The sequence below is a fragment of the Carassius carassius genome, chromosome 10, assembly GCF_963082965.1.
Source record: "Carassius carassius chromosome 10, fCarCar2.1, whole genome shotgun sequence".
Taxonomy (NCBI): domain Eukaryota; kingdom Metazoa; phylum Chordata; class Actinopteri; order Cypriniformes; family Cyprinidae; genus Carassius; species Carassius carassius.
The window spans coordinates 24,788,990-24,813,835 of record NC_081764.1 but is presented as its reverse complement, the minus strand read 5'-3'; the positions used below and the strand labels follow the sequence as shown (position 1 = coordinate 24,813,835).

Below are 24,846 nucleotides of genomic sequence, written 5' to 3'. Positions count from 1 at the left end.
CTTCTTCTGCAGAAGCACTCACTAAAAAATGTTGGGATAAAAATAACCCAACAAGTAACCCAACTATGGGTTAACATAGCACCTTCTCAACTGTGGGTTATTTTTAACCCAATGATTGGGTTAAAAGCCAGTTGGGTTAAAGCAAAGTCATTGCAGAGTCATTGCATCTTTGAAGGTCCAGAAATGTATTAAAGACAATTGGTAAAATATTCAGCGTGACTACAGTGGTTTAACTTTAATATTATGAAGCAACAAAAATATGTTTTGTGTGCAAAAACAAAACAAAAATAACAACTTTATGTAACAGTGTGAACTGCTGACACATGCAGTTGACGTAGTTAATGCAGTTCTGAGCTTCCATGTACTTACATCCAAATGGTGAATCATTATTAGCCGGCTCCTCCATCAGCATAACATCCATGCATCGGCCAAACCTGAGCATGAGTTCTGATGTAAACACTCAAGCTCTGCATTTTTTGTTTTTGCTCACATTAAAACAATTTTCTTTTCTGGGGAGGAAAAGAAAACATTTCAGTACACATTACTTAATGTTATAACAGTTATATACATCATAAAATTATATTTACAGTTACTTACCTTTCAGGATCATGCAGGCTGCCACTGATGTCCGCTGAGTTTCTGACTGGACCATTAAAATTTGAGCAGAACCCTATCTAACCCAACCGTTGGGTTATAACTAAAACTAACCCAATGATGAATAAAAATGACACAACAAATTTTAAGATAACCCAACACAGTGACCAAATATGTGTAACCCAATGGCTGGGTTAAAAAAACAACCCAACGTTTTTTTACTGTGCAGTATTTAGCCACAGTATTACATCATAAGTGGCACATTCCACAACCTTTCATTTTGGTATATTGGCTTTATTATAAGCTGTTTTTAGAATAACAAGAAAGTTTTAAGTTCTGAAACTTTCTGAAACAGGATGTTAGCAAAATGACCATATCAAAAGATCAAGGGAGTTTTGATTTCTCAGTTCATGATCCCTTTATTAAGAACCTTCCCCCTGAGAGTAGCAATTTTTATAGCATCTTGATCCAATCTTAGGTAAAATCCACCGCATCATAAAACTTGTCATGAGTATCACAACTTTGTGCCTCTGGTTCTGACAGCTCTGCCTAACAGACTGAGGTCTGATTCACCTGATCTGTCCCACTGTAGAGACACTGTAATATATTTTCCAACACTGCATAATCTTAAAGTGTTTCTATGCATTACCTAAGCATGTCATTCCACTCCAAGACACCTGATGTGCTAACTTTTATATTCTTTCATTCCTAACCGCCAACTTGAAGGGCTCCAAAGCTGTTTAACAACACACTTCAGAGATTCCTGATAGAATCCTTTAGTTTTTGCTCTGGTGTTTCTCCTAACTGTCATTCTATAGTTGTTCCAGAGTTCCAATGGATTCTCTGTAGCCGTTACAAACTTACTTGACAGATATTTTCCATATTTACAATCTCATCAGACATGCAGCTATTATGACAACAACTTAATCACAATCATACTCTAACTTGTAGAGCTTCTTGTTTGGATGGCCTACCTATCAACCCAAGCTATGCCCTTAACATGACCTCCATAAGTGGTTGGCACAATGTGCAAAAATAACTTTTGAAAATTGTCCCAATATATTATTGGCTCCCTAAATTCAGTAGGAAGGTAGATTACTCAAAATAACATATTCTACAGTGAAAAATAAATTGTGCCCTGCTGTTGTAGTTTGAGCTCAAGGCCACCCAGTCTACCTAGGCAAAAAATCTTGGCCCGCTGACTGACTTACTGTATGCATGCTGTGATGGAATGAATTTCAACTGCCTTGGGAAACTCCATGGGCACTACCCAGAATTCATTGAGAAGGCAGATTTATAATGAGCCTTGTTATGTATGGATTGTGTTATAGGACATTGGTAGGAAATGCAGATGACGCTGAGAGTGGATTAGGCTTTATTGTGCTGCATCTCTAAAGTACCTTAGTCAGGGTAGATACAATATATTTTAAAATTTTAGCAAAGTCTGTTCAAGGTTTTGTTTTGTTTTTTGTTTTTTTTTTGCTGTCAGTTGTTGTGCTGACGCAATACTAAAAATGTTTTACCAAAACAGATCCTGGTGGCCAACTTGTAAAATGAACATTTTGTCAAATTTATGCTTAATATAATTAAGACTGTATAACATATTGAATGGACTGTGCATATATCGCTGTCACGGCCACATTTTCCAAAAACAATTATATTGAATCTACCCAGACTGAGGTCTATTCACATGACAGAAAACATGTTTCAGCTCAATTTTAATTGCATATGGGATTCCAAGTGCATCATGGGAAAAGCCTGCCTTTAGTTCTGGCTTGTTTAACAGCTATTGTATGTCTGTGTGCAGAAAGCCAAATTGGGTCCATCCAAAAGAGCCACCACCCCTTTGGACGACAGTGGGTCCACTTTACCCTCAAGCAGTTTGGACAGAGTTAGACTCACAGACTTTAATTTCTTGGCAGTATTGGGAAAAGGCAGTTTTGGAAAGGTGAGTTTACAATCTCTTCACCATAATTAGATTAATTAATAATAGTCTACCAGCCTTTACTCACAATAGAATGATTGGCCCTCTCTTTCATATGGAGTGTGTTTGGACTATGTGCATATGGTTAATACATATGGGCTACAATTCCAGGATATTGTGCTTATGACTTTTCCTAACGTTCAGTTGAATTTTTTCTCTGAATATTTTTATTTTAATTTTAGGAACATTTTGCATTTTCTTCATAATCTTAAGACACACTTACTTAATTTAAAATGATTATTAAATCAACAGAATTTGAATCTTTTGATGATAATTGTTTTAAATTATTGTTTCCTAAGCCATACATTTAACCGTATACATGTATTTATATGTGACGAGTGGGGTGGGTCTGAAAGCCATGGGAACAGAGCAAGGCCGGTGGAGTAAATGATAATGAGTGACACCTGTGCCGCTCTCTGGAAGGATAAAAGGAGGAGTAACAACAGTGAAGGACGAGAGAGGTCCAGGCCTGGAGTTTATGTTGTTGTCTTACAACCCGAATTCCGGAAAAGTTGGGACGTTTTTTAAATTTTAATAAAATGAAAACTAAAAGACTTTCAAATCACATGAGCCAATATTTTATTCACAATAGAACATAGATAACATAGCAAATGTTTAAACTGAGAAAGTTTACAATTTTATGCACAAAATGAGCTCATTTCAATTTTGATTACTGCTACAGGTCTCAAAATAGTTGGGACGGGGCATGTTTACCATGGTGTAGCATCTCCTTTTCTTTTCAAAACAGTTTGAAGATGTCTGGGCATTGAGGCTATGAGTTGCTGGAGTTTTGCTGTTGGAATTTGGTCCCATTCTTGCCTTATATAGATTTCCAGCTGCTGAAGAGTTCGTGGTCGTCTTTGACGTATTTTTCGTTTAATGATGCGCCAAATGTTCTCTATAGGTGAAAGATCTGGACTGCAGGCAGGCCAGGTTAGCACCCGGACTCTTCTACGACGAAGCCATGCTGTTGTTATAGCTGCAGTATGTGGTTTTGCATTGTCCTGCTGAAATAAACAAGGCCTTCCCTGAAATAGACGTTGTTTGGAGGGAAGCATATGTTGCTCTAAAACCTTTATATACCTTTCAGCATTCACAGAGCCTTCCAAAACATGCAAGCTGCCCATACCGTATGCACTTATGCACCCCCATACCATCAGAGATGCTGGCTTTTGAACTGAACGCTGATAACATGCTGGAAGGTCTCCCTCCTCTTTAGCCCGGAGGACACGGCATCCGTGATTTCCAACAAGAATGTCAAATTTGGACTCGTCTGACCATAAAACACTATTCCACTTTGAAATAGTCCATTTTAAATGAGCCTTGGCCCACAGGACACGACAGCGCTTCTGGACCATGTTCACATATGGCTTCCATTTTGCATGATAAAGCTTTAGTTGGCATCTGCTGATGGCACGGCGGATTGTGTTTACCGACAGTGGTTCCTGAAAGTATTCCTGGGCCCATTTAGTAATGTCATTGACACAATCATGCCGATGAGTGATGCAGTGTCGTCTGAGAGCCCGAAGACCATGGGCATCCAATAAAGGTCTCCGGCCTTGTCCCTTTCGCACAGAGATTTCTCCAGTTTCTCTGAATCTTTTGATGATGTTATGCACTGTAGATGATGAGATTTGCAATTTGACGTTGAGGAACATTGTTTTTAAAGTTTTCCACAATTTTTTTACGCAGTCTTTCACAGATTGGAGAGCCTCTGCCCATCTTTACTTCTGAGAGACTCTGCTTCTCTAAGACAAAGCTTTTATAGCTAATCATGTTACAGACCTGATATCAATTAACTTAATTAATCACTAGATGTTCTCCCAGCTGAATCTTTTCAAAACTGCTTGCTTTTTTAGCCATTTGTTGCCCCCGTGCCAACTTTTTTGAGACCTGTAGCAGGCATTAAATTTTAAATGAGCTAATTAAGTGGATAGAAGTGTAAAATTTCTCAGTTTAAACATTTGCTACGTTATCTATGTTCTATTGTGAATAAAATATTGGCTCATGTGATTTGAAATTCCTTTAGTTTTCATTTTATTAAAATTTAAAAAACGTCCCAACTTTTCCGGAATTCGGGTTGTATTATGTTTATTGTTAATTAAAGTTTTATATTTAAATGTTCACCGGTTCCCACCTCCTCCTTCCCGATCTAGAAACATTGTTACATTATTAGGGGTGTCACGATTCTCCAAATCCTCGATTCGATTGCATTTTCGATTCTAAGGTCACGATTCGATTCGATTCGATTCTCGATTTTTACATTTATTCTTTTTAAAGCACAGATTGTCATTTTTCAAACTAGACTTTTATGCAATATAATATCTGACCTTTGTTTGCAATGTACCACACTACATTGTCAAATTTAAAACTTTTATTAACAACATAATGTAACAATAACTTATATCTTTAGTCAATTGAAAACTTAAAATAAACTGCCATCCAGTTCCTCTTTTGTAAGTGCAGTCTTCTTCACAAAAGATGGCATTCAAGTTCACAACAAAACAAACAAAAACAATAAAACAGACATGTCCATAGTCTCTGAACAATTAAGTGTCTTAAACTATTTCCGAACAGATGAACATATACCACACTGATAACTACTTTTTATCCCCTGAGAATGATGACTGTATTTTTTCATTCTTTCATGTTCTTCCTAAAGATGGATATGTTGTTTAGAGTTGCTCTTTGAGTTGTCAAAAACATTAACATTTTTTATAATAGAACAACACAAGACAACTGTAACAATTTTGCAGTTTTAAGTTCTTCTTAAAGAGGAATATGGAAAGAGAACTGCTAAAATATTACTAAAATATTGCCAAAATATTAACTATTTACATTTCTATGGGCAGACGACAACTGTAATTTTTTTTTTTATATTTTCATGTTCTTCTTTAAGAAAATGAGAATGTCCACATTCTCTGGAGAGAGGGCTGCTCTTTGAGCTGTCAAAATGTCCCCTGCTGTTGAGAACACTCTCACTTGCCACACTTGTTGCTTGTACAGCAAGATAACGTTTGGCAAGCTTGGACAAATGTGGGTACTGGTGCTCATTATCTTTCCACCATTTCAGTGGATTTGAATCCACAGAAATTACTTTAGCCATTTTGTATAGCTGAATCTCGTCTTTCACAACATAAGGCCATGGTTTGGTTGCTGATGATGATGCAGTGGAGGCTGTGCTGAAAAAATCACCAAACAGTTCACTGAGTGCTGTTCTCTTTGCTGGGGGGCTGCCTCTGCTGGTTGCTACAGTTTCTTGATCCTGTGCAGGGTTTTGGACCCTTCTCCCGAGGCATTAGACTGAAATAGTCACAAAAACACAGTTGTTTAAGGTAATGAACAGGCAGAAATTATATTTAAGTGTGACAAGAAGCAGAAAGCATATTGTGATTAGTCCTATTCCTGAAATATTATGAATGTGAAGGAAAAAAAAAACTACTTTACAGAATAAGATGGTTATTTCATCACATTAGACTAAATGCATCACATACCTGTGTGGGGTGCTCTTGCAAAATTTTCTCCTCCAGACAATTAAAGATCTCATTCCGAGATTTGTCATCCAGGTGGGGTAAAGTCTTAAACCTAGGATCCAAGGCAGTGCTCTCATTCAGGAACTGTTGAAGTCTTGGGTCTGAATACCTCTCTTCAAAGTTTGCCTCTATAGCAGATTTAACATCCTTTACAATTGTTGAATCTGTGTCACTGTGTTTCATAGATGTCAGGATGGTGTGTTGTAGGGGCATGATCATAGACACAGTAGGCTGCTGTTCGGAACTCATCAAGGTTGTGACTGTTTTCAGGGGCTTCAGTACCTGACATACATCTTCCAGAACAGTCACATCTTGATCAGAGAGGGTGATAAGGTCTTTGGCATTTTTTTTAATGTCTTTTTCTGCAAGTGCAGAATAGACAGCAGCTTGTTGCTCTAAATAGCGTGTGATCATGTCATAGCTGGAGTTCCACCTTGTAATGACATCTTGAACCAGCTTGTGAGGAGGAAGCTGAAGCATGTCTTGTTTTGACTTTAAGATGGCTGCTGCAGTGGTACTGCTGTGGAAAAAAGTGACCACCCTCCTGACTCTGCCCAAAAGACGGGAAATCTGGTTTACTCCCAACCCCTTCTGGGAGGCCAGATTCACAGTGTGGGCTAAACATCCAATGTGTGGTGACAATCCTGCTGCATTTGAGGCATTGACAATGTTCTTAGCATTATCAGTTGTCACAGGGATGGTTGAATTTTGTCTGTCCAACTTCCATTCCACTACCACTTCCCTCAGCACTTCTGCTAAATGTTCACTTGTGTGTGCTTCATATATGGGGCGAGTTTGAAGGACTGGATTTTGAATTTCCCAGTCATCATTAATGTAATGTGCTGTGACAGTCATGAAGCTCTGTGTTGCTCTGGATGTCCAGCAATCTGTAGTCAAGGCAACTAAATGTGCGCTGCTCAGGCCTTCAATAACTTTCTCTTTTACATTATTGTACATGGAGGGAATCACCGTAGCTGTGAGATGCGTTCTACTTGGGATTTCGTAGCGTGGCTCTAGCATGCTAATTAAATGCCTAAAACCGGAGTTTTCCACCACCGAATAAGGTCGCATGTCCACGGCTATGAATACTCCTACCGCACGCGTAATTGCATTTGCACGAGTTGAGTTGCTTGGAAGTTTAATTCCAAATGAAGACGGAAGAGTAGTTTGTGTAGTTGTTGGTTTAACAGATAAATCTATGTTTTTGTGGTGCCTGCGGAGATGCCCTGCCATGTTAGTCGTGCTGCCAGTGAGAGAATATGGTACACGCACATAGCACAGCTTGCAAACCTTTTGTTTTTTGTCGACAACGCGAACGTTGTCAACATAACTCACTGGAAATCCAAAATACTTCCACACCAGCGACTTCAGTGAAAGAGGAGGGGATTCGAGTTCTGTCGATGGGTCTCCTGCATCTGCAGTTGCCATGCTATCTTTTGAGTGGCTGTTAGAGGAGGTTGACTCGCAGCACTTCAACACATGTGTTTTTTTTCCGCTTGGCAAGTAACCAGACGCAAGATGGGGGCATGGCAGCATCGACGATTCCATTTTTTAATTCAAAGTTTGAGACTGTGACTTAATTTCGATCGATTTCGATTTAAAATCGAAATCGTGACACCCCTATACATTATTATTATTATTATTTTATTGTTATTTTACAATGGCACTGGTGCAAGAACTAATGTGATACTGGTGCAAACAATGGCCCTGTCCCAAATTGGGACACATGCGCATGTCAGTTAAGTCCATGAGACCGCATAGGGTGTCCCATTCATCATTTCAGCTTTCAGAAGATTGATGATGAGCGCCCGCTTTGTGGCCTCTGTGCACCCTCGATGTGCACTTCTGCCGATCACGCACTGAAGCAAGCTCCACAGCAGACTCCTACCCGATAGTTAACGCAGCATTAAGTCATGAAAGTGTGGATTCAGACTTTTTTGACAAAAGTGCGATTTGGGACAGGTCCAATGAGTGCAGATCATAGACTGTATAAAAACATGGACGTAGTGTTCGTGACGTCACCCATGTGTTTCTGAAGAGCATTTTGACCCAAAAGTGGGCGGAGGCAGCCGTTGCTATCTTGGCAGCGTGTCACTCCCGGATAATTGAAAATTGCTGAAATCATGCATACCTAGCTCGAAAACGGTGACAGCTGCGGGAATCCACCTGTGACTGAAGTGGCCATGCCCTTAATTATGCAGAACTTTAAGGCTTAGTATAATTTAATCAGATGAGGTAATTCATTAAAAAACATTCACCCCCTCACAGTTGCAGTGAAGGGCAAAATGAGTCATATAAACCAACATATTTTTTTGAACCAGGCTGTAAATATTTTTTTCTACTGTAAAGTTGGGCGTTTTAACATGGGGAGTCTATGGGATTGACTCCCTTTTGCAGCCAACCTCTAGCGGCCAGTTGACAATTAACAGTTTAAGTCACTTCCGTATGGACTTCCCGATAGCGGGAGGTTGCCGCTTGGTGCAGTTGAGACTGGGCAGAGGATTATGGGGAATTAAGTCCTTGATAAAGTGGCTAAAGTCTGGGATGGAGTGGCCTCGGGGGTCTATCAAGGGCACTCCAGCTGGTGATCGTGACACTCCGCCTGTTTTTTCTTAAAAATGTGGCCAACCTGGTAGAATAAAAAAAAATGTAATTAAAAATGAAGATAACTTATGTATTAAGAGGAAATAATTTTTTTTTCTTTCTTTCTCAGTGTAATTGTAATGATATTTTGGGTTTGCTAAAGGCTCTCACTGGCAGTTTGAGCTTTTGCAATTCTCCATACTCAGGTGATGCTGGCTGAGATGAAGTCTACTGGTGAACTATATGCTATAAAGATCCTTAAGAAGGATGTGGTCATCCAGGATGATGATGTTGAATGCACCATGGTGGAGAAGCGGGTTCTGGCTCAGCAGGACAAACCTCCATTCCTCACCCAGCTTCACTCCTGCTTTCAGACTGTGGTAAGAAACTCTCTCCTTGAATTAACATTCATGTATTTGGTAGTCACTGTTATTCAGAGTGATTTCTAATATATTCCCTGGGAATCAAACCCATGTTGCTCTACTGTTTGTGCAAGATCTTTATCTATCAAATATATTCTAAAAATAGACACAGTCAGACTAGCTGTCCAATATTTCACATAAATGGACTCGTCAACCATTATTTTAAATTAAAAATCCACGGCTGGGGAAATAAACATCTTAAACACAAATTTAATAAAATCTTTTGCTAGATAGCAAGTAAAAAAATGTAGCCAGCCACACATAACTGGCGACTTTGACAACAATCAGAAGCCTCTGTTAATCAGTCACTATGGCTGTGGGCCAAATAGTAGTCCCTCAATTGCACTCACAATCCGAATATCCACCTTTCAGCAAATCAAGAGTCCCTTAGAAGGACTGAATAGTCACAAAAATGACTTTTTTTTTTTTTTATGTGCTTTGGGAACTGAAATTAGACTTTAATTTGCAAAAAGTAGGGCCATTGTAAATGTAAATTTAAAAAATAAAAAATTACCATACTGAAACTCTCTTCCTGGCTGTGCAGCACATAAAGGAAGTAAAGCAACATTCAGTAAATTAAAAATAAAAAGGCAATTACATTTGGAATGTTTTAACAGTTGTTAGAAGTCAGTTTTATCTTCTTGTATTTAAAATGGTTTTCATGAATACTAATAATATCAGCATTACAATGCATTAGAAAAAAACAAACATATTTTTGTGGTATTCTAAATTTAATGTTTCAATATTTTAGTTGTTAAAAAATGTATGTATTTTTAGTTTAAAACACGTGAATGGAAAATATAGTACAATCGCACATTGTTACAATATAAATAGTTTTATACAATTTTTATCGTCACATTTAATTCAAATCTGAAAAGCGTGTATCACGGAGCATGTAAATTGAGAGGTAAATGAGGGGGATCCATTTACAGAAAATTTTAATAAAGAAACCAATACCACAATCAACAAGTGCAAAGCACAAAATCACAATCCCTAAGTAACAGTCCAAAAGAAGGCAAACAAAAACTACTTAAGCAATGGTGAACTCTGATGGTGAGATGGTGAGAACTGTTTTTATGACAAAGAATGATAGAGAGACAGCCATGAGCAGACCTACTCTAGAGGTGCTTTGCATCCACATCCAACCATAAAAGCTTATCATAATCCACCAAATGATAATTTTATCCATGAAATGAAAGTTTCTGAGTTAACAGTAATGCTACTGTACCTCAATAATTGTGTTGGTCAAGAAAAATAAATCTCTAGACATGAGATTAATTAGATAATGTTGATGCTAGTTTTCAGTAGCCATTTACATTTTATTTTCAGAAACTGAGTGATGTCTAGTGTATTAGAATCTATTATTACAGATTTGCATTTTTTTTTTACTTACCATTCATAAAATGATTGCAATATGAAGTAGGAAATTAGAAATTAGTACCACTCAACATGAATCAAATAACTTTAGATAACGTGACTTTAAACTTCTAGACAAAGCCTTTCAGACAAGGCCAGCATTAAAGTTTGTCTAAACAGTTTCATTTATGTAGTTGTTTTTTTCATAGGATCGTCTGTATTTCGTGATGGAGTATGTTAATGGTGGTGATCTGATGTACCACATCCAGCAAGTAGGCAAATTTAAGGAGCCACAAGCAGTGTAAGCCACTCTCTCTGTGTTTATATGCGTGTCTACAGTATGCATTTCTGGGTTTGAGCCTTAAAGCATACATCGCTGTGTGTATGTTTGTAGGTTAAGGTGAATATATGTAAAATAATCTGCTTGTTCCAGGTTCTATGCTGCAGAGATTGCTGTTGGACTTTTTTTCTTGCACAAGAAAGGAATCATATACAGGTGAACACACTGAGACCTTTCTGTCAACAGTTTCAAAGTGTAAGCCAATTAGCTGTAATCAGCAGATTGACTACAGTCATTTAGAAGTCAATAATTGGCACTTATGGCACTAGGGTACAAAGAAGGGCCTTACATTTATTGTGAGCTGTTTTATGTTCAGTACATTTTGGAGTGTGTAAAACCCTGATTTTGTGTGATTTGTGAATTAAGCAGTTAAAATAAATCTAGAAAGAATATAACAGACAAAATGTATAATCCTAAAGTCTAACAAGACTTAATAACATTAAAGCAATAAAAAGAAATAAACAAACAAACTATGCCATTCTGAGTAACAGAGTTGCAAGTATCAGGGTTGCAGATTTTGCCTAAATTAATCAGTCAGTAAAGGATGGCTAGTTTGAGAACAAGTGTTGCTTTTTTATATTTGTGTTTTATATTACTTTTTTCTTGTTTTCCACTAAAGAGTCCAAATGGTGTTATTTCTTGACGTCACATTTTAAGGAAAATGCTATAATTATTTAAAGATAAGTGAAAAATGTGGTTATAACAATGTGGTTATAACACTGCTAATAAACTTAAAGTCATGAGTTATTTTAGTTTCTTAGATACAGTTTTAAAGGTCATTTGTGTCTCTAATGCATTAAAAATATCATGGTAACGTATTTGTGAAATGTGCTAAATACTGACTCGTTGCAAATGACTAATAAAATGGCAAATCACTATTTAGCACAACCTTCAACCAGGAATTCTGTATTTCTTAAGGAGCTAAACCTAATTATTAGGCTTGTTTATCTTTGAGCAGCTAAATTGGCCTAGGGAAATAGAGCAAATAGATGAACTGACGTCAGCAAGAATGAAAGAGACAGAGTCGTTGTTTCAGAAAAAAGAAAAACACTGCACTTGCTTTTAAAAGAACTAAAATGAACTACATTTTTGTTGTGCTAATGTGTGTGTGGGGGGGGGGGGGGGGGACAAGATTAGTTTTGTTTAGATATGTTTTTATATAAAATATTTAAACAGGAAAACATTTTTTTTTCTGTAACCCCATCCTCCCACTTTCACATTTTAATGTACTGTAATGTTATTTTATCACTTTTAGGGATCTGAAATTAGACAATGTCATGCTGGATGCAGAGGGTCATATTAAGATTGCAGACTTCGGTATGTGCAAGGAGAACATTGTGGAGGGTGTGACCACCCGTACATTTTGTGGAACGCCAGACTACATTGCTCCAGAGGTGAGTGAAGGAGTGTGTTTCCTGCAGACAGTACCAGTCCTCCCAGACTGATAGCTAGTGCTAAATGGAAATGTGACTAGCAGAACCCTGACGCTGTGGTGTTTTCTCAGAGGAGGCAGTACAGTATACTTATACAGTATATACAAAAATACTAAGTAAATAGTTTGCTTCTTATTTTGAAAAAATATATGCCACATGCTACTGATTTGAACAATTCTAAAAGAAAGTTTCAGGAGGGGCGTCTTCAGATGTCATTAATCCCTCCACAGCTGCACTTGAAACTTTTTTCTGTACATTACATTTTTTTTTATTAAAAATATAAAAATATGCTGAATGTAAGATGTTAATAACTGTGGAAAATAGTCCATTGCAATTAATGATGCTTTCCATAAGAACCTTTTTAATAATTTGCTGTAATGGAGACCATTACTTTCTTTCTCCCATCTTTTTATTCATACAGATATTTGCATATTGAGAATAGATCTAGAACTAGTGTTTGGCTGCTCCCTTTTCCCTTTACTGAAGCTCCTCTTCTCATAAGTTTACTTCCCAGAGCAGGCCTTAACGTGAGGATGCCTCCACGAGTGGCACATAAGCTCTTACAATGCAGGTTATCTGTGGCACTTCATCACCGCATATTGATGACCTTTATTTGCTCTGACATCCTCAGACACACACTCACAGTATCTTTCTCTCTCTCTGTCCCTCTCTATGTTTTTTTCTCCCCCAAATACTCAAACTGCAATGGCATGACATGACAGTGGGTGGCAGAGTTGTCTCCTACAGCAAGTCTTTATAAGTCATTCTATAAAGGCAGCCACAATGGCCTTTCAGACTCCTCCACACACAAAAAAGAGACTCTCTGTATCTATATTAAATAAGTAAATAAATAAGTAAAACTTAACAAACACTTACACCTTATCGGAGATAGATTGCTTTTGAATTTTTAGGTAAAAACCAAATCACTCAGTGAACCAAATCAGTGAAAGTATGTCTAGTAATCTCCTTGTCATCATCATAATATCCTTACTAGCTTCAAAAATGTGTATCTATGACACTGTTCTAGTGCTGTGTGTGTGTGTGTGTGTGTGTGTGTGTGTCATAGCAATTAAAGAAAAGTGAAAGTGAAAATAAGAATAAAATTATAGTATTATTAAAATTTATTAAGCTTTATTCTTTTTTTAATTGTATTTTTTTTATGTATTCTTTTTTTCTTTTTTTAATTACAAGTGTGATTTTTACTTTTTTTGCCTTGCATGGCATTAAAACACATGCTGTGTGTTCACACAAATGTAGCGCACACAGTTTTGTGTTTTGTAGCTGCAGAATGTGTATATTAGTGGCCATTTGTCCTCCACCCTGTTCTGAGAGCATTGTCTCTCTCTCTCTCTCTCTCTCTCATTCTGTCTCTTTTGCTGACCTACATATTATGCAGTGGTAATGCGTGTTATCTGGGAACACGTTTCTGCATGTTAACTTGAGTGTAAATTGTGTCAAAGGTAGAGCAGCATTAACACACATGGCTAACCATAAATTTGTAACACATATGTTTTTGTGTTTCAGTGAAGACCTCCCATTGATTTCTGTTGTTCTAAAAATAAGTTAATTACAATTTCTTTCTCATATATTGCCAACATATTGTTAGTATAATATGGTCTCTTTAAATTCAAGAAGAATAAATGTCTGGAGCCTTTTTACTAGCAGTTCACTTTGTTTACTTTTATCACTCAAATATATTTCCATCCATTATTCTGTCACTTGCTTAATCGGTTTGGTTAATAATTAAGTTGATTGATTAAGAGAGATGATATTAGTAGATGTTGTTTTCTCCTCAGTAATTGTTTAGTCTGATTTTGATATGTGCTCTGCGCATCTCAATTAGCCTGTGTGTATATGGTATGTGTAGATGAGGGATACGATTTATTTCGTGTGTGTGTGGTCCTCAGTATTTTTAAAATATATACGATTCAACCTTGAGCGGCTACAGCCATGGTCTAGAACTGTCACATAGTGTTAGCATGATGTCACACACAAACACACACTCTCTAAATGTGTTGTGAACTGCATCAGCCAAGAAATCTGACTGCAATCTGTATAAGCCGTGTGAAATTCTGGAATATATGGTAAAGACACACACTCACCACATCATAATTTCTTACACCCCACCCACCCAAATCAATTTGCAATATTGCTTGGTTTATTAAATAAAAGAACATTTTAGGTTTTGTTTAATATTAGTGTCCCTTTCATGCTAAAAATTTACTTAATTAATTTACATTTCTACTTATTTAATTTACAGTAGAATTACTGTACTCCTACACAATCTTTCACTTATATAAAGAATTACTTAGTTCAGTGCTGTCAAAAAGTAAGTACATCACATCGGTGATATAATTTAACAAATACCTATTTTATTTAACAAGAATATGTCTTAACTTACACTGCACTTACACAATAATTTTTTGGGGGAGGGGGGGTATTTAGATATTTTGACTGGAACACTGTATAAGTAAGGAATAATTGACGACGGGACGTTGAATTATTAGAAAAATAATGCACACCCGAGGTGGTGATGCGGTCACGACGCGAAGCAGAGTGGCTGTTACACCTTGGGTGTGCATTATTTTTCTAACAATTCAAAGGTCCGGAGACAATTATTCAGCTTATACTATGGTGACCACACCTCAAGACATCGATCCGATGATTTATTTAAAAGGATTCGTCCGGTTTTTGTACATAAATTGCTATTGTCAGTAGGACTATTTCTTCCGCATCTCATCCAGTGCCTCTTTTGCTAGTACCAAAACGTCGTTTTAAAGCTGGTAACAGAGGCTTGAGCCATGATAGCATTCTAATGCAGTTATTAATGAACTTATTCGAAAGAGAACGAGAGCGACAGAGACACACAGAGAGAGAGAGAAAAAAAAGAGAGAGTGACCGTTATTACTGTTAACTATGCGTAGTGATATGGAACTGTAATGCGGTCAAGAGAGCTGCCTGGAACTACGTTCGCCATGCGTTTCCCAGAAAATAATTGCACACCTCAGAACGTTTGTAAGCCAATCAGATTCAAGCATTCAATGGCCCCGTAGTATAATACACTATATTCTTATAATTTATTTGTAAGAGAGATGTGTTCTTTCAGAACGGAAAGGGATGATGCGAAAAATGGTGATATCTTTGTTGCAATTATGCTGATCTTCAGTCTGTAATCTGTAAGGTATTTTATGGTGGCTCTTTTCAGATAATAGCATATCAGCCGTATGGCCGTTCTGTGGACTGGTGGGCTTATGGAGTGCTGCTGTACGAGATGCTGGCCGGACAGGTGAGATCACGTGTGTATAACCATTGCCAACTCTTACCTTTTGCCAATCTTATAATACAGGAGTAGCTTTGTTGTAATATAGCTTGTAGTTCGTGGTCGTGTGTTTGTATGGTTTTAAACTGAATTGATCCACATTTAATATTGACACCAGCTGCTGTATCCAGAGAGGGGTACATCTCTGGGTAAAATGCACCCCTTACATCCACAACCTGTTTTTAGAGAATCCATATCAGAAATTTAAATCATCCATCTTATCATAATAAATATATTTTATAAGGTTCTTTTCTGTTATAAGTAGAATTTTTTTAAGCAGTCTGGTGGTACCAGCTGTCAGTGATGTATCAAGATGGTAATATCATGGTACACTGGTATTTAAATGGTACTATAAGGTCCTACAAATAATACCACTTTGTCATTTCGATCTTTACTTGTTTTTCCCATGGTATATTTTATGCTAGTGCAATTGTAGATTAAGCTTACTTTAAATTCTATAATGCCACATGTGAAGAGTGCAAGAGTTTCCACATTTAACCCTCTGGAGTCGATTAACGCGGATACGCATTATGAGTCATTTTATCCTGAATCCCCGAAAAGAACTTAAATTACACTTTCAGTTTTGATCGTACAGATTAGAGCAATACATCAATCGAATCTGTCGATTCGATAAAGGGTCTACTTTTTTTGGATACAGACATAATAACAACAAAACTTTGTGCACTTATAAAATAAAGATAACAAACAAGGTGTGCTGTCTGCAGCCTTTGTATGGACTGATCTTCATTTACAAACACGTCATTAAAATGAACTGTAACTCAGTGAATACTCAACGAAGAGACGTGAGAGAGATATCTATAGAAAGTTTGACATGTCTACTTTTAAACTAAACAAGTGCCGCCGAAAACAGATACTCTGTGATAAAGTAATCCTTATGAAAACAACGCGATGTCCGTTTTTCACGTCTCCCTTGATTATATCAAATGTGACCTATGATCTAATATCATGATATATACTTAATATTCATTTCAATTTCATGTTGAATATGTTTTCTTTTTTCTCTCTCTCTTTTCTCAGCCTCCATTTGATGGTGAGGATGAAGACGAACTTTTTCAATCCATCATGGAGCACAACGTCTCTTACCCTAAATCTATGTCCAAAGAAGCAGTTTCCATCTGCAAAGGGGTAAGTTCTGACACATAAAGGCAGAATGTTTCAGGTTTTATAGCCCAGCTGAACTAGTACGATTTATTTTTTTGACTCATTGTTTTCACATTAGAGAGAGAAAATCTGGGGGGGGGGGGTTTGGTCTCTGGTAAGTTATACGTAAGCATACGTCTGCAGTGTATTTTTTACGCACCCATGTTAATGGATTCCAGTTGAGTTCCAGGAGTGTTGCATCAGTGCAGTGCAGCGATCGTTTACGTACCGAGTAGCGAACTGCAAACGCGTCCTGTGTGAAAGCACATCGAGTCCGTGCTGCACCACATACGTAACGCAGGGGCCTGAGCAGGGCCATAGCTGAGGTCAGCGGGCCCCGGTGAAGGTTGTACCAGTGCGCCCTGTTTGAAATTGTTTAATTTGTATGTTCGTTTATTTTTATTTATTTGTGCTATTTACACAATGTTTAAGGTTTTTTCAAGTTTGTAGGTGTCAAGGTACAGAAACCAAATAATTAAATGTAAAATAGCATTGGATAGTCTTCAATGTAAAAATGAAATATACAATCAAACCTACATTTATTCAGACACCTTCAACATTTCTCACATTATTACAGTTTTGCTATATATACTGTTAAAACCACAAAGTAATTCAGTCAAGAGCATTAAGTGACTTTCATTTTCATTTTCTTGGATTAACATTACAGAGACGATGAACGCATCCAATATAATACACATCCCATTTTTCCCTCAACTGTTTACTTTCATTTAAGAAATAACAGTTGACAATGACAGTTTTTTCGAGAATAATTTCCAAGGTGGATATTTTGACATATTTTGAATGTATTTGTAGCACAAGAGCAAAAATAAGCAAATTCGGTGTTCAAGTGTTTTGAGACACCTTTCTCTACGTGAGCCCTGAACACCAGAACACCGCGAGTACTGAATTTGGCTCTTTCACATCTTTTTGTTTGTTCAAACTGCGATTTGTATTTGTTCGTTGAGGTGCAGGAGGGACTTCGAGGAGAACTTCGCAGAAGAGAGCTCAGTTCAGTGTCACTGTCCGTGATATGCGACTCTCTCTCTGCGTGCGCACCGAACACAGCGCGCGAGTAACCAGCTACTCTGTTCAGCTTTTCAGCGTCTTGTTTTTGGTTAACTGTTTTTGGTTCAGCCAGTCGGTTAAATAAAATATCAAGGTAAAAGTCATCATAGCTTGCTTAGTATAGACCCAGCTCCCAACCCAACTTTGAGAATAGATTAACGGTGATATTTTTTTTATCGCCCGATAAGAGTCTCATGTTAACGCAGCACGTTAACGCCAACAACAGCCCACCACTAATAAAAAGATATTGCCTTCAATTTTTCCGCATTTATTTTTCTGTGTACATTTCAGGTACTTTCAGGAATACCACAGTAATACCAAAATACTTTGTGTAAGTTTTATTGTAAGAACATCCTGCTAGGTAAAGCAGGACACAACACAGCTGATGATTTGTGTCATCACACACTGTCTCACTTTTATAATGTTCTCTATCACCTTGCGTCTTTTTCTCAGTGGTAGAGCTATAAGTTCATCTGTTTTCATTTCTGGGAGTTTTGAAATGTGTGTGTGTCTTATAAACTGTGCCGCTTACTAATGGATACATAGTAGTTGTCAGAAGCTGACCTAGAAAAGCCCAGGACTTTAGAGGTATAATTAATTAGAAATTTACCTGAAATCAATTTTCCTGGGAAATTTAAGTCACCATTTAATAAAAAAAAAATACTTGCAAACTTTTTCTTTAGTTAGCAAGCTGTTAAAATTTTTATTTCTTAGAACCATATAGCTGTTGTAACTGCCAACGTTTGTAGAGTTCTTTGCATCGTGTTGGGTCTGTGAAATGTTGGTTCACAGTTTAGTTTAAGTAGCAATTATTAGCACATATTAATGCCTTATTCTGCAAGATTATATTTTATAAATCGCTTAATCCTTCCCAATACCTAAAATTCACAACTACCTTACTATTAATAAGCAGCAAATTAGGCAAAAGTCATAGTTAATAGTTAGTTAAACGTGACAATTGGTCCCCAGAATAAAGTGTAATCAAATATTTAGTCCCCAAAAAAAACGAACAGATTTTAGCTTTACTATTTGAGTTTACACATCTTTATCTGCAGTTCAGATCTATCAAGACCCTGGAGAATGAGTATGTCTTGAAGGTGGTAAGCTGTTAGGGTTATCTTTTTTCTTCATATTAAGAAACTGCAGTTACACTTTCATAATAGATGTTCATATGCAACTGAACCTAGACTAATTGTTGACAAAATGTTCATGTCCATGCAGTTGGTCTACCCATATTTGAAATTATGTGTTATCATGACATTTATAGTTGAGCATATGCCTGTAAATTGAACTTGTTAGTTATAGAAATATATATTATGTGCTAATGTTTAGACAGTAATGATTATATTTGGTCTTGTGTCTCAGATGATGACAAAACACTCTTCAAAGCGTCTGGGCTGCAGCCCAGAGGGGGAAAGAGATATCAGGGAACATGCTTTCTTCCGCCGGATTGACTGGGAACGTCTGGAAAACAGAGAAATACAGCCTCCATTCAAACCCAAAGTGGTAAGAAAATCCATTCAGGTCTATTCATTTTCAGCTTATCAATTTATTATATGCTGATTAAAAAAAACTAAGAGCTGTTGCTGGGTTTTAATGATTGAAAGTTTTAATGGTGAAGCGGCCCTGAAAAGGCATGAATCTTAAAATATTGCTAAATAATTATGGTGATTAAGCCATAGGAGAGTAAATGTTATTATATTTCTATGTATTTCTGTTTGCCAGAAATTCACTTTAAAAAATGGGGACAGTATTTTAGGTATTACGGGATGAAATATTGGTGCCTGTACTACTTATAACTGAATTTTTTATGAGGTGATATGTTAATATAGTAGTCTACTTGACCTACCAAAACCATTTTTTACCTAAGAATGCACTGATAACCACCATGATAATGCAGGCAGTACAATATGTGCACTGTCCATAAAATGGTAATTAGTCTTTCCTTCTAAAATTATAAAAGTAACAATCACATAACAATCGTGACAGTATGTAACATTAAAATTACAGTAATGTTTACAGTATATGGTAAAGTAACTTTATTAAATATATAAAGCGTATATGTTAAGTATATAAAGTATATAAATATTACCAATTACCAGGTTTTTACTATAACATTTTTTTTCTGTAAAAATTGCAATGCAATGAAAACCACTGCGACTAGCCCTGATGAATGCTTATTGCTATTTATAATTTCTGTGCCTTCTGATATTTGTTCTAATAATTTTTTTTATTTATTTTTTTGGCGAAACATGTTATGAATTGGTTTTGCTTTTCTGAGACAGTGCCTCTGGAGGAAGTGAGAATATTTTGTCAAGATACTAAAAGGATAGAGATAGAGCTATTTGTCATACTAAATAGCTTAGATTGTCCTTGGTATGGTTGTGTGTGTGTGTGTTGTATGAGTGGGAGAGAGCGAGAGAGAGGGATGAGCTGAAAAAGCAGTCTGCATGCATATGACTTTTAAAGTGGGTCATACTGTAGTTGTTTCCCCTTCACAAGCACACATGCTCTCCCACACATATATCTTTGAATAGGTCATTCTGTCACATCACTAGGGACAAAACGGAAAAGAAGAGAAGGGTTAGTTTGTCTTGAGTACTTGTTTCTTATGATGTCCTATTTTTTATTCTCCTGTGTTATGCGTGAGTGTGTTGTGAACATCACCTGTCACTTTTAATATTTTTGTTTGCTTGTTTTCAACAATTTTCTGATGTCCCCTCAGGACATCCTGAAGCTAAACTGCTGCTTCCTCTCATGGTCAAAAGTAGGCCAGAGACGGACCCCGTGTCCCTTTCTCACTAATGGTGGGGGTTAACAGGCTTAATTCAGCACAGCTACCATTTTAAACATTTAGCCAATCATTAGTTCCACTGCTGACGTAGGAAGTGCCCCACATGGACCTCTGTGTCTGAAAAAATGTATTTTTATGGTCTCTGTGTTTATGTGCGATTATGACAGTTGCAACTTTAATTGATCTGCATACTTGTTGGAAAACAACCAGATAGATTCCCCCTCAGTGTCGCATCATTCACACATGATGGGAAGATCTTCCTCATAAGAGAGCATGACAAGGCATTTACATTTGACCATTTCTCTCAGTTTTTGAGTCACCATTCATCTCTCCTTTCAAAAATCATACAAGGGGGAGGGTTGTCTTCTATTTTAAGGCACATCTTGAGCTGCATGTCTTATAGAATCTGGCAGCTTTAAAAAAGGAAAATCCATATCCTTTCTTTCTAACTGTTTGTGTGCATTACATTTCAGACTTAAGTCGATTAAAGATATTTTTCATTACATGGTATGCCAAATAATTTATCAAAGCAATTGCAAATCATTTAGATCAGTCAGCACTGTTTTTAAGTTGTTGTTCTGTGTACACATAAAGGAAATGGCTGCTGTGTCACTTTTTGCAGTTCTTGAACTGCTCTGATGGAAGGAAAACAGGGGCATGATTAAAACTATTCATTTTGTTCACACACATATTTTTAAATCATTCTTTGTAAATCATTATTGTGTTAAATTGACAGCCTTCTTTTAAACATTGAGTGAAGTCATACAAGTAAATGTTTTGTTCTTGTGTTAAAACAATTCTTGAAAGCCCTAACAAAAAGGACCTGAAACCTGCACACCTTATAAGCCACATGTATATATCATTAATGAGGAGCTTTGAATCATTTATTCATCATAATAATAGGGTTATTATTATAAATGTGTTTCTGGTACTTTTTCATACACATGGTATGGAGGTTAAAGATTTATACTAAATGATTGATTGAGTGCCAGGTATAAATGTTCCTTCATTTGTTAATTTGTCAAGATGCTTATAAGGTGTAGAAGTACTCGTGTGCCAGTCATGGAATATATGGAAAATGAGAATAGCAAATAGCTGATTGTGATTACCATGTTGTTTTATCACTCAGATAAATACTTTTAAGTTTCACATTTCATGTTATGTTTTACACTTATATTAACAGAGTAATGCAAAGTACTCATGTCGAAAGCTACTGTCGGTTACCAGAGTGTTTGGCTTCCACATCTCTGTTCTCCAAACCAGTAGAGCCAATTGCATTATCATCCAGATGAAGAGGAACTAGGGCATATAATGTGAAATCTGAGGAGTGTTAATCTGTGAGTTGGACATAAGGGAATTGGGAAAAATAGTATAAAATGGTAAAATGATAAAAATGGTATAAAAAGGCATCAGATCATTTCATATTCTTCTAACAAAGAATATTAATCAAATCTCTAGTATTTAGAGTTCCGACCAAAGATAAAACATTCTAACTTTAAACTATGCTTGTTGTCTGCATTACAATGTGTGTTTTACAGTGTTTTTAACGAACATTGGACTGTGGCATTTGTGTGTCTGTATGTGATATGATTAACACTACATGGTTGTAGTGTTACAATAAACTGTCAAAAGTAATCTCTATCTTAATCTCTCTCTCTGTCTCTCTCTGTCTCTCTCTCTCACTACCTTTTTCTTTTTGATAGTGTGGAAAGGGGGCAGAGAACTTTGACAAGTTCTTCACACGCACACAGCCACAACTGACCCCTCCTGATGAGCTGGTTATCGCCAACATCGACCAGGCTGAATTTGATGGATTTTCCTTCATCAATCCTCAATTCATCCATCCCTCCATCATCAACAGTGAATAAAATGGAAAAAAGAGGGAATGAATGTCGATCTACCTACTACCACAAAGCTCTGCCCTTGCCTTTACCCTTTTATCTAACAAATGTTAAATCAAAACCACAACTCACGTCTTAAATCATGTCCAGGTTTTTTTCTTTTGTTTGTTTTTTGTTTCTTTTTATCTAGTTATTCTTCTTCACTTTTTCACATCATTTCAATGTAGGCCAGTCAAAGAGTTTACCTTAATGATTGAAAACAGATTGAAAGATTTTTTTTTAACACTTAAACTCTGGTTAGGAAGGGCTGTTTACATTACAAACTGTTTGTTTGACTTCGTGCAGACCAGTATTTAAAAGTCTATATAAAAGGCCATCTTATCTCAAGCCCCTTGTGGCTGACACAGCATGATTTTGCCATATCTGCCCAAAGCCGAATAACAGAAATAGAGTTGTGTGCTTCCTAAGACTTCCTAAGTCTTCCCATTCAGGATTTCTAAAGGTAATCGCCAAAGCCAATGGGGTTTCTGCCTTCCCCTTAGCACTGTACCAATTTATCTTTTTACAGATTTATTTTGGCATCACTTTTTGGAGTCTCCAGGGTTTTTTCAGTGTTAGTGTCGTTAAATATTTTAAATAAAACATAAAATAAACATCTCTCAGTGTAATATTTGCACATATTTCAGGTATGACATGACAACTTGGCACTCCAGTTTAACACTTGTTTGCATTTTATTTTTGTTCTATGGCAAAAATAAGGGTGCCAAGAGTTTCTACAATCCACAATCGAAGCTTTGGATGCATGAAATGTTTCATGCTTCAAGGTTTAATTTTTATTTATTTGTGTGTGTGTGCATTTTATTTAACAGTAAACACATATACACTTTTAGCCATAAAAAATGACAGTATAATAATGGTATTACCTCATTATCCCTTTAATTCACCAAATGTTTTTAAAATATCCTCTATTTTGCCATAGCAGAAAATATCCTGGGAACATGAGAAAATGTGTGTATGTGTGTGTGTTTTGTTTTGGTAATGAGAGATATTATGAGAGGCAGAAATATCTAAGTGTTGGCATTTATGTCAAGCTCTAATTATGTTGTTCTCAAATTCGCATTGTCTGCATATAAGTAAATATTGAACCGTAAATGTTAATCTCTGCTATACCTGCAGAATAACCTTTACATCATGTTTGGATTTAACACAATTGACGATAAAATGTAACATCGTTATGTCATATTTATCTTCTTTCTGCTTCAATATTTTGGTTATACTTAATAAAACATGCTATTTTAACAGTATAAGAACCTTTTTATACTAATTAAATGTGGTTTTGTTAAATTACAAAGGTGAAATTTCTGTGACACTAGCAAATTTACAACTGAGGGGAAAAATGAAAGCAAGTTTGCATTCACTCTTAAGAAAATGGTTCAAAAATGGAAATACTGTCATTTTATACTCACCCTCAAGCTGTTCCGAACCTGTATGAGTTTCTTAATTCTGTTGAACACAAAAGAAGATAATCTGAAGAATGTTGGCAACCAAACTGTTTTTTTTCCACATAATATGGAAGTCTACTAGCATCTGTTTGGTTACCAGCATGAATAAATGACAGAATTTTCATTTTGTGTGAACTATCCCTTAAGCCTAAAATGGAAGTACAATTGTTAGCTGGTTTAATGTTTTTATTTACTTTAATAGTCTACATTTCAATTATCATTGTCCCTTTTAAATGTGTAATTTTTTATTAACCACATCATTACACAGTCAGCTACTATAATGCTATTCTTCAGGTAGATATTTGTGTAATTGTTGTTATCATTGGTGTGTACTGTTGTAGACATTGTAATATGACCTTGTACTTTGCATAATGAAATCCTTTACAAATGTGCTTTCGCCATTCGATTTTTCAACTGTACTTTGTCAAAAGACCTTTGCTTTTGGCTGTTATGTGTGATCTGATTGTATTCCATTTTAAAGTGTGAGCTGATTGGCTGCTGTCATCCTACTATGCTCTGATAACTAGCATTGTTTGCATGGTTTGGTATGCAAAGGATCCACTTGAAAAGATTTGTGTGTATTTGTGAGGAATGTTTTGTTATCAACGGAATATAAAATTGAGATTATAAGCTTATTACAGCATGGAGTATGAACAAGCCAGATACATATGAAAGATTTGTCTCCATTCACATATTTAATAGTGTAACTCGCAGTTTCAATTATTTTAATGTCTTGATATTGTAGTTTTTGAGATTCTTTATGCTCTTCTTCCCATCTTTTTCTGCTGTTAGAAGTAATGCATATTATGTAATAAATTTCAGAATTAGATTAAAATAACACATGGAACAATTGGCTTGTTTAGACTTGGTTAGATCACAGGTTTCAGTTTTCTTCTAGCACTATAATATACTTGCCAGT

General features: G+C 36.4%; 1 protein-coding gene across 1 annotated transcript in view; it reads left to right on the top strand.

Moving 5' to 3' along the window:
- The window catches only part of LOC132151997 (protein kinase C alpha type), a 132,356-nt gene extending 109,652 nt beyond the window's left edge, over nt 1-22,704 (top strand). Inside the window, exons 9-17 of the mRNA XM_059560600.1 lie at nt 2,402-2,542; nt 8,901-9,074; nt 10,682-10,773; nt 10,906-10,968; nt 12,068-12,206; nt 15,451-15,531; nt 16,603-16,710; nt 19,156-19,296; nt 22,288-22,704. Of these exons, the coding sequence (XP_059416583.1) occupies nt 2,402-2,542; nt 8,901-9,074; nt 10,682-10,773; nt 10,906-10,968; nt 12,068-12,206; nt 15,451-15,531; nt 16,603-16,710; nt 19,156-19,296; nt 22,288-22,452 (1,104 nt within the window). The 3' untranslated portion in view covers nt 22,453-22,704. The remainder of the gene's footprint in view (nt 1-2,401; nt 2,543-8,900; nt 9,075-10,681; nt 10,774-10,905; nt 10,969-12,067; nt 12,207-15,450; nt 15,532-16,602; nt 16,711-19,155; nt 19,297-22,287) is intronic.
- The last annotated feature ends 2,142 nt before the right edge of the window (nt 22,705-24,846 follow it).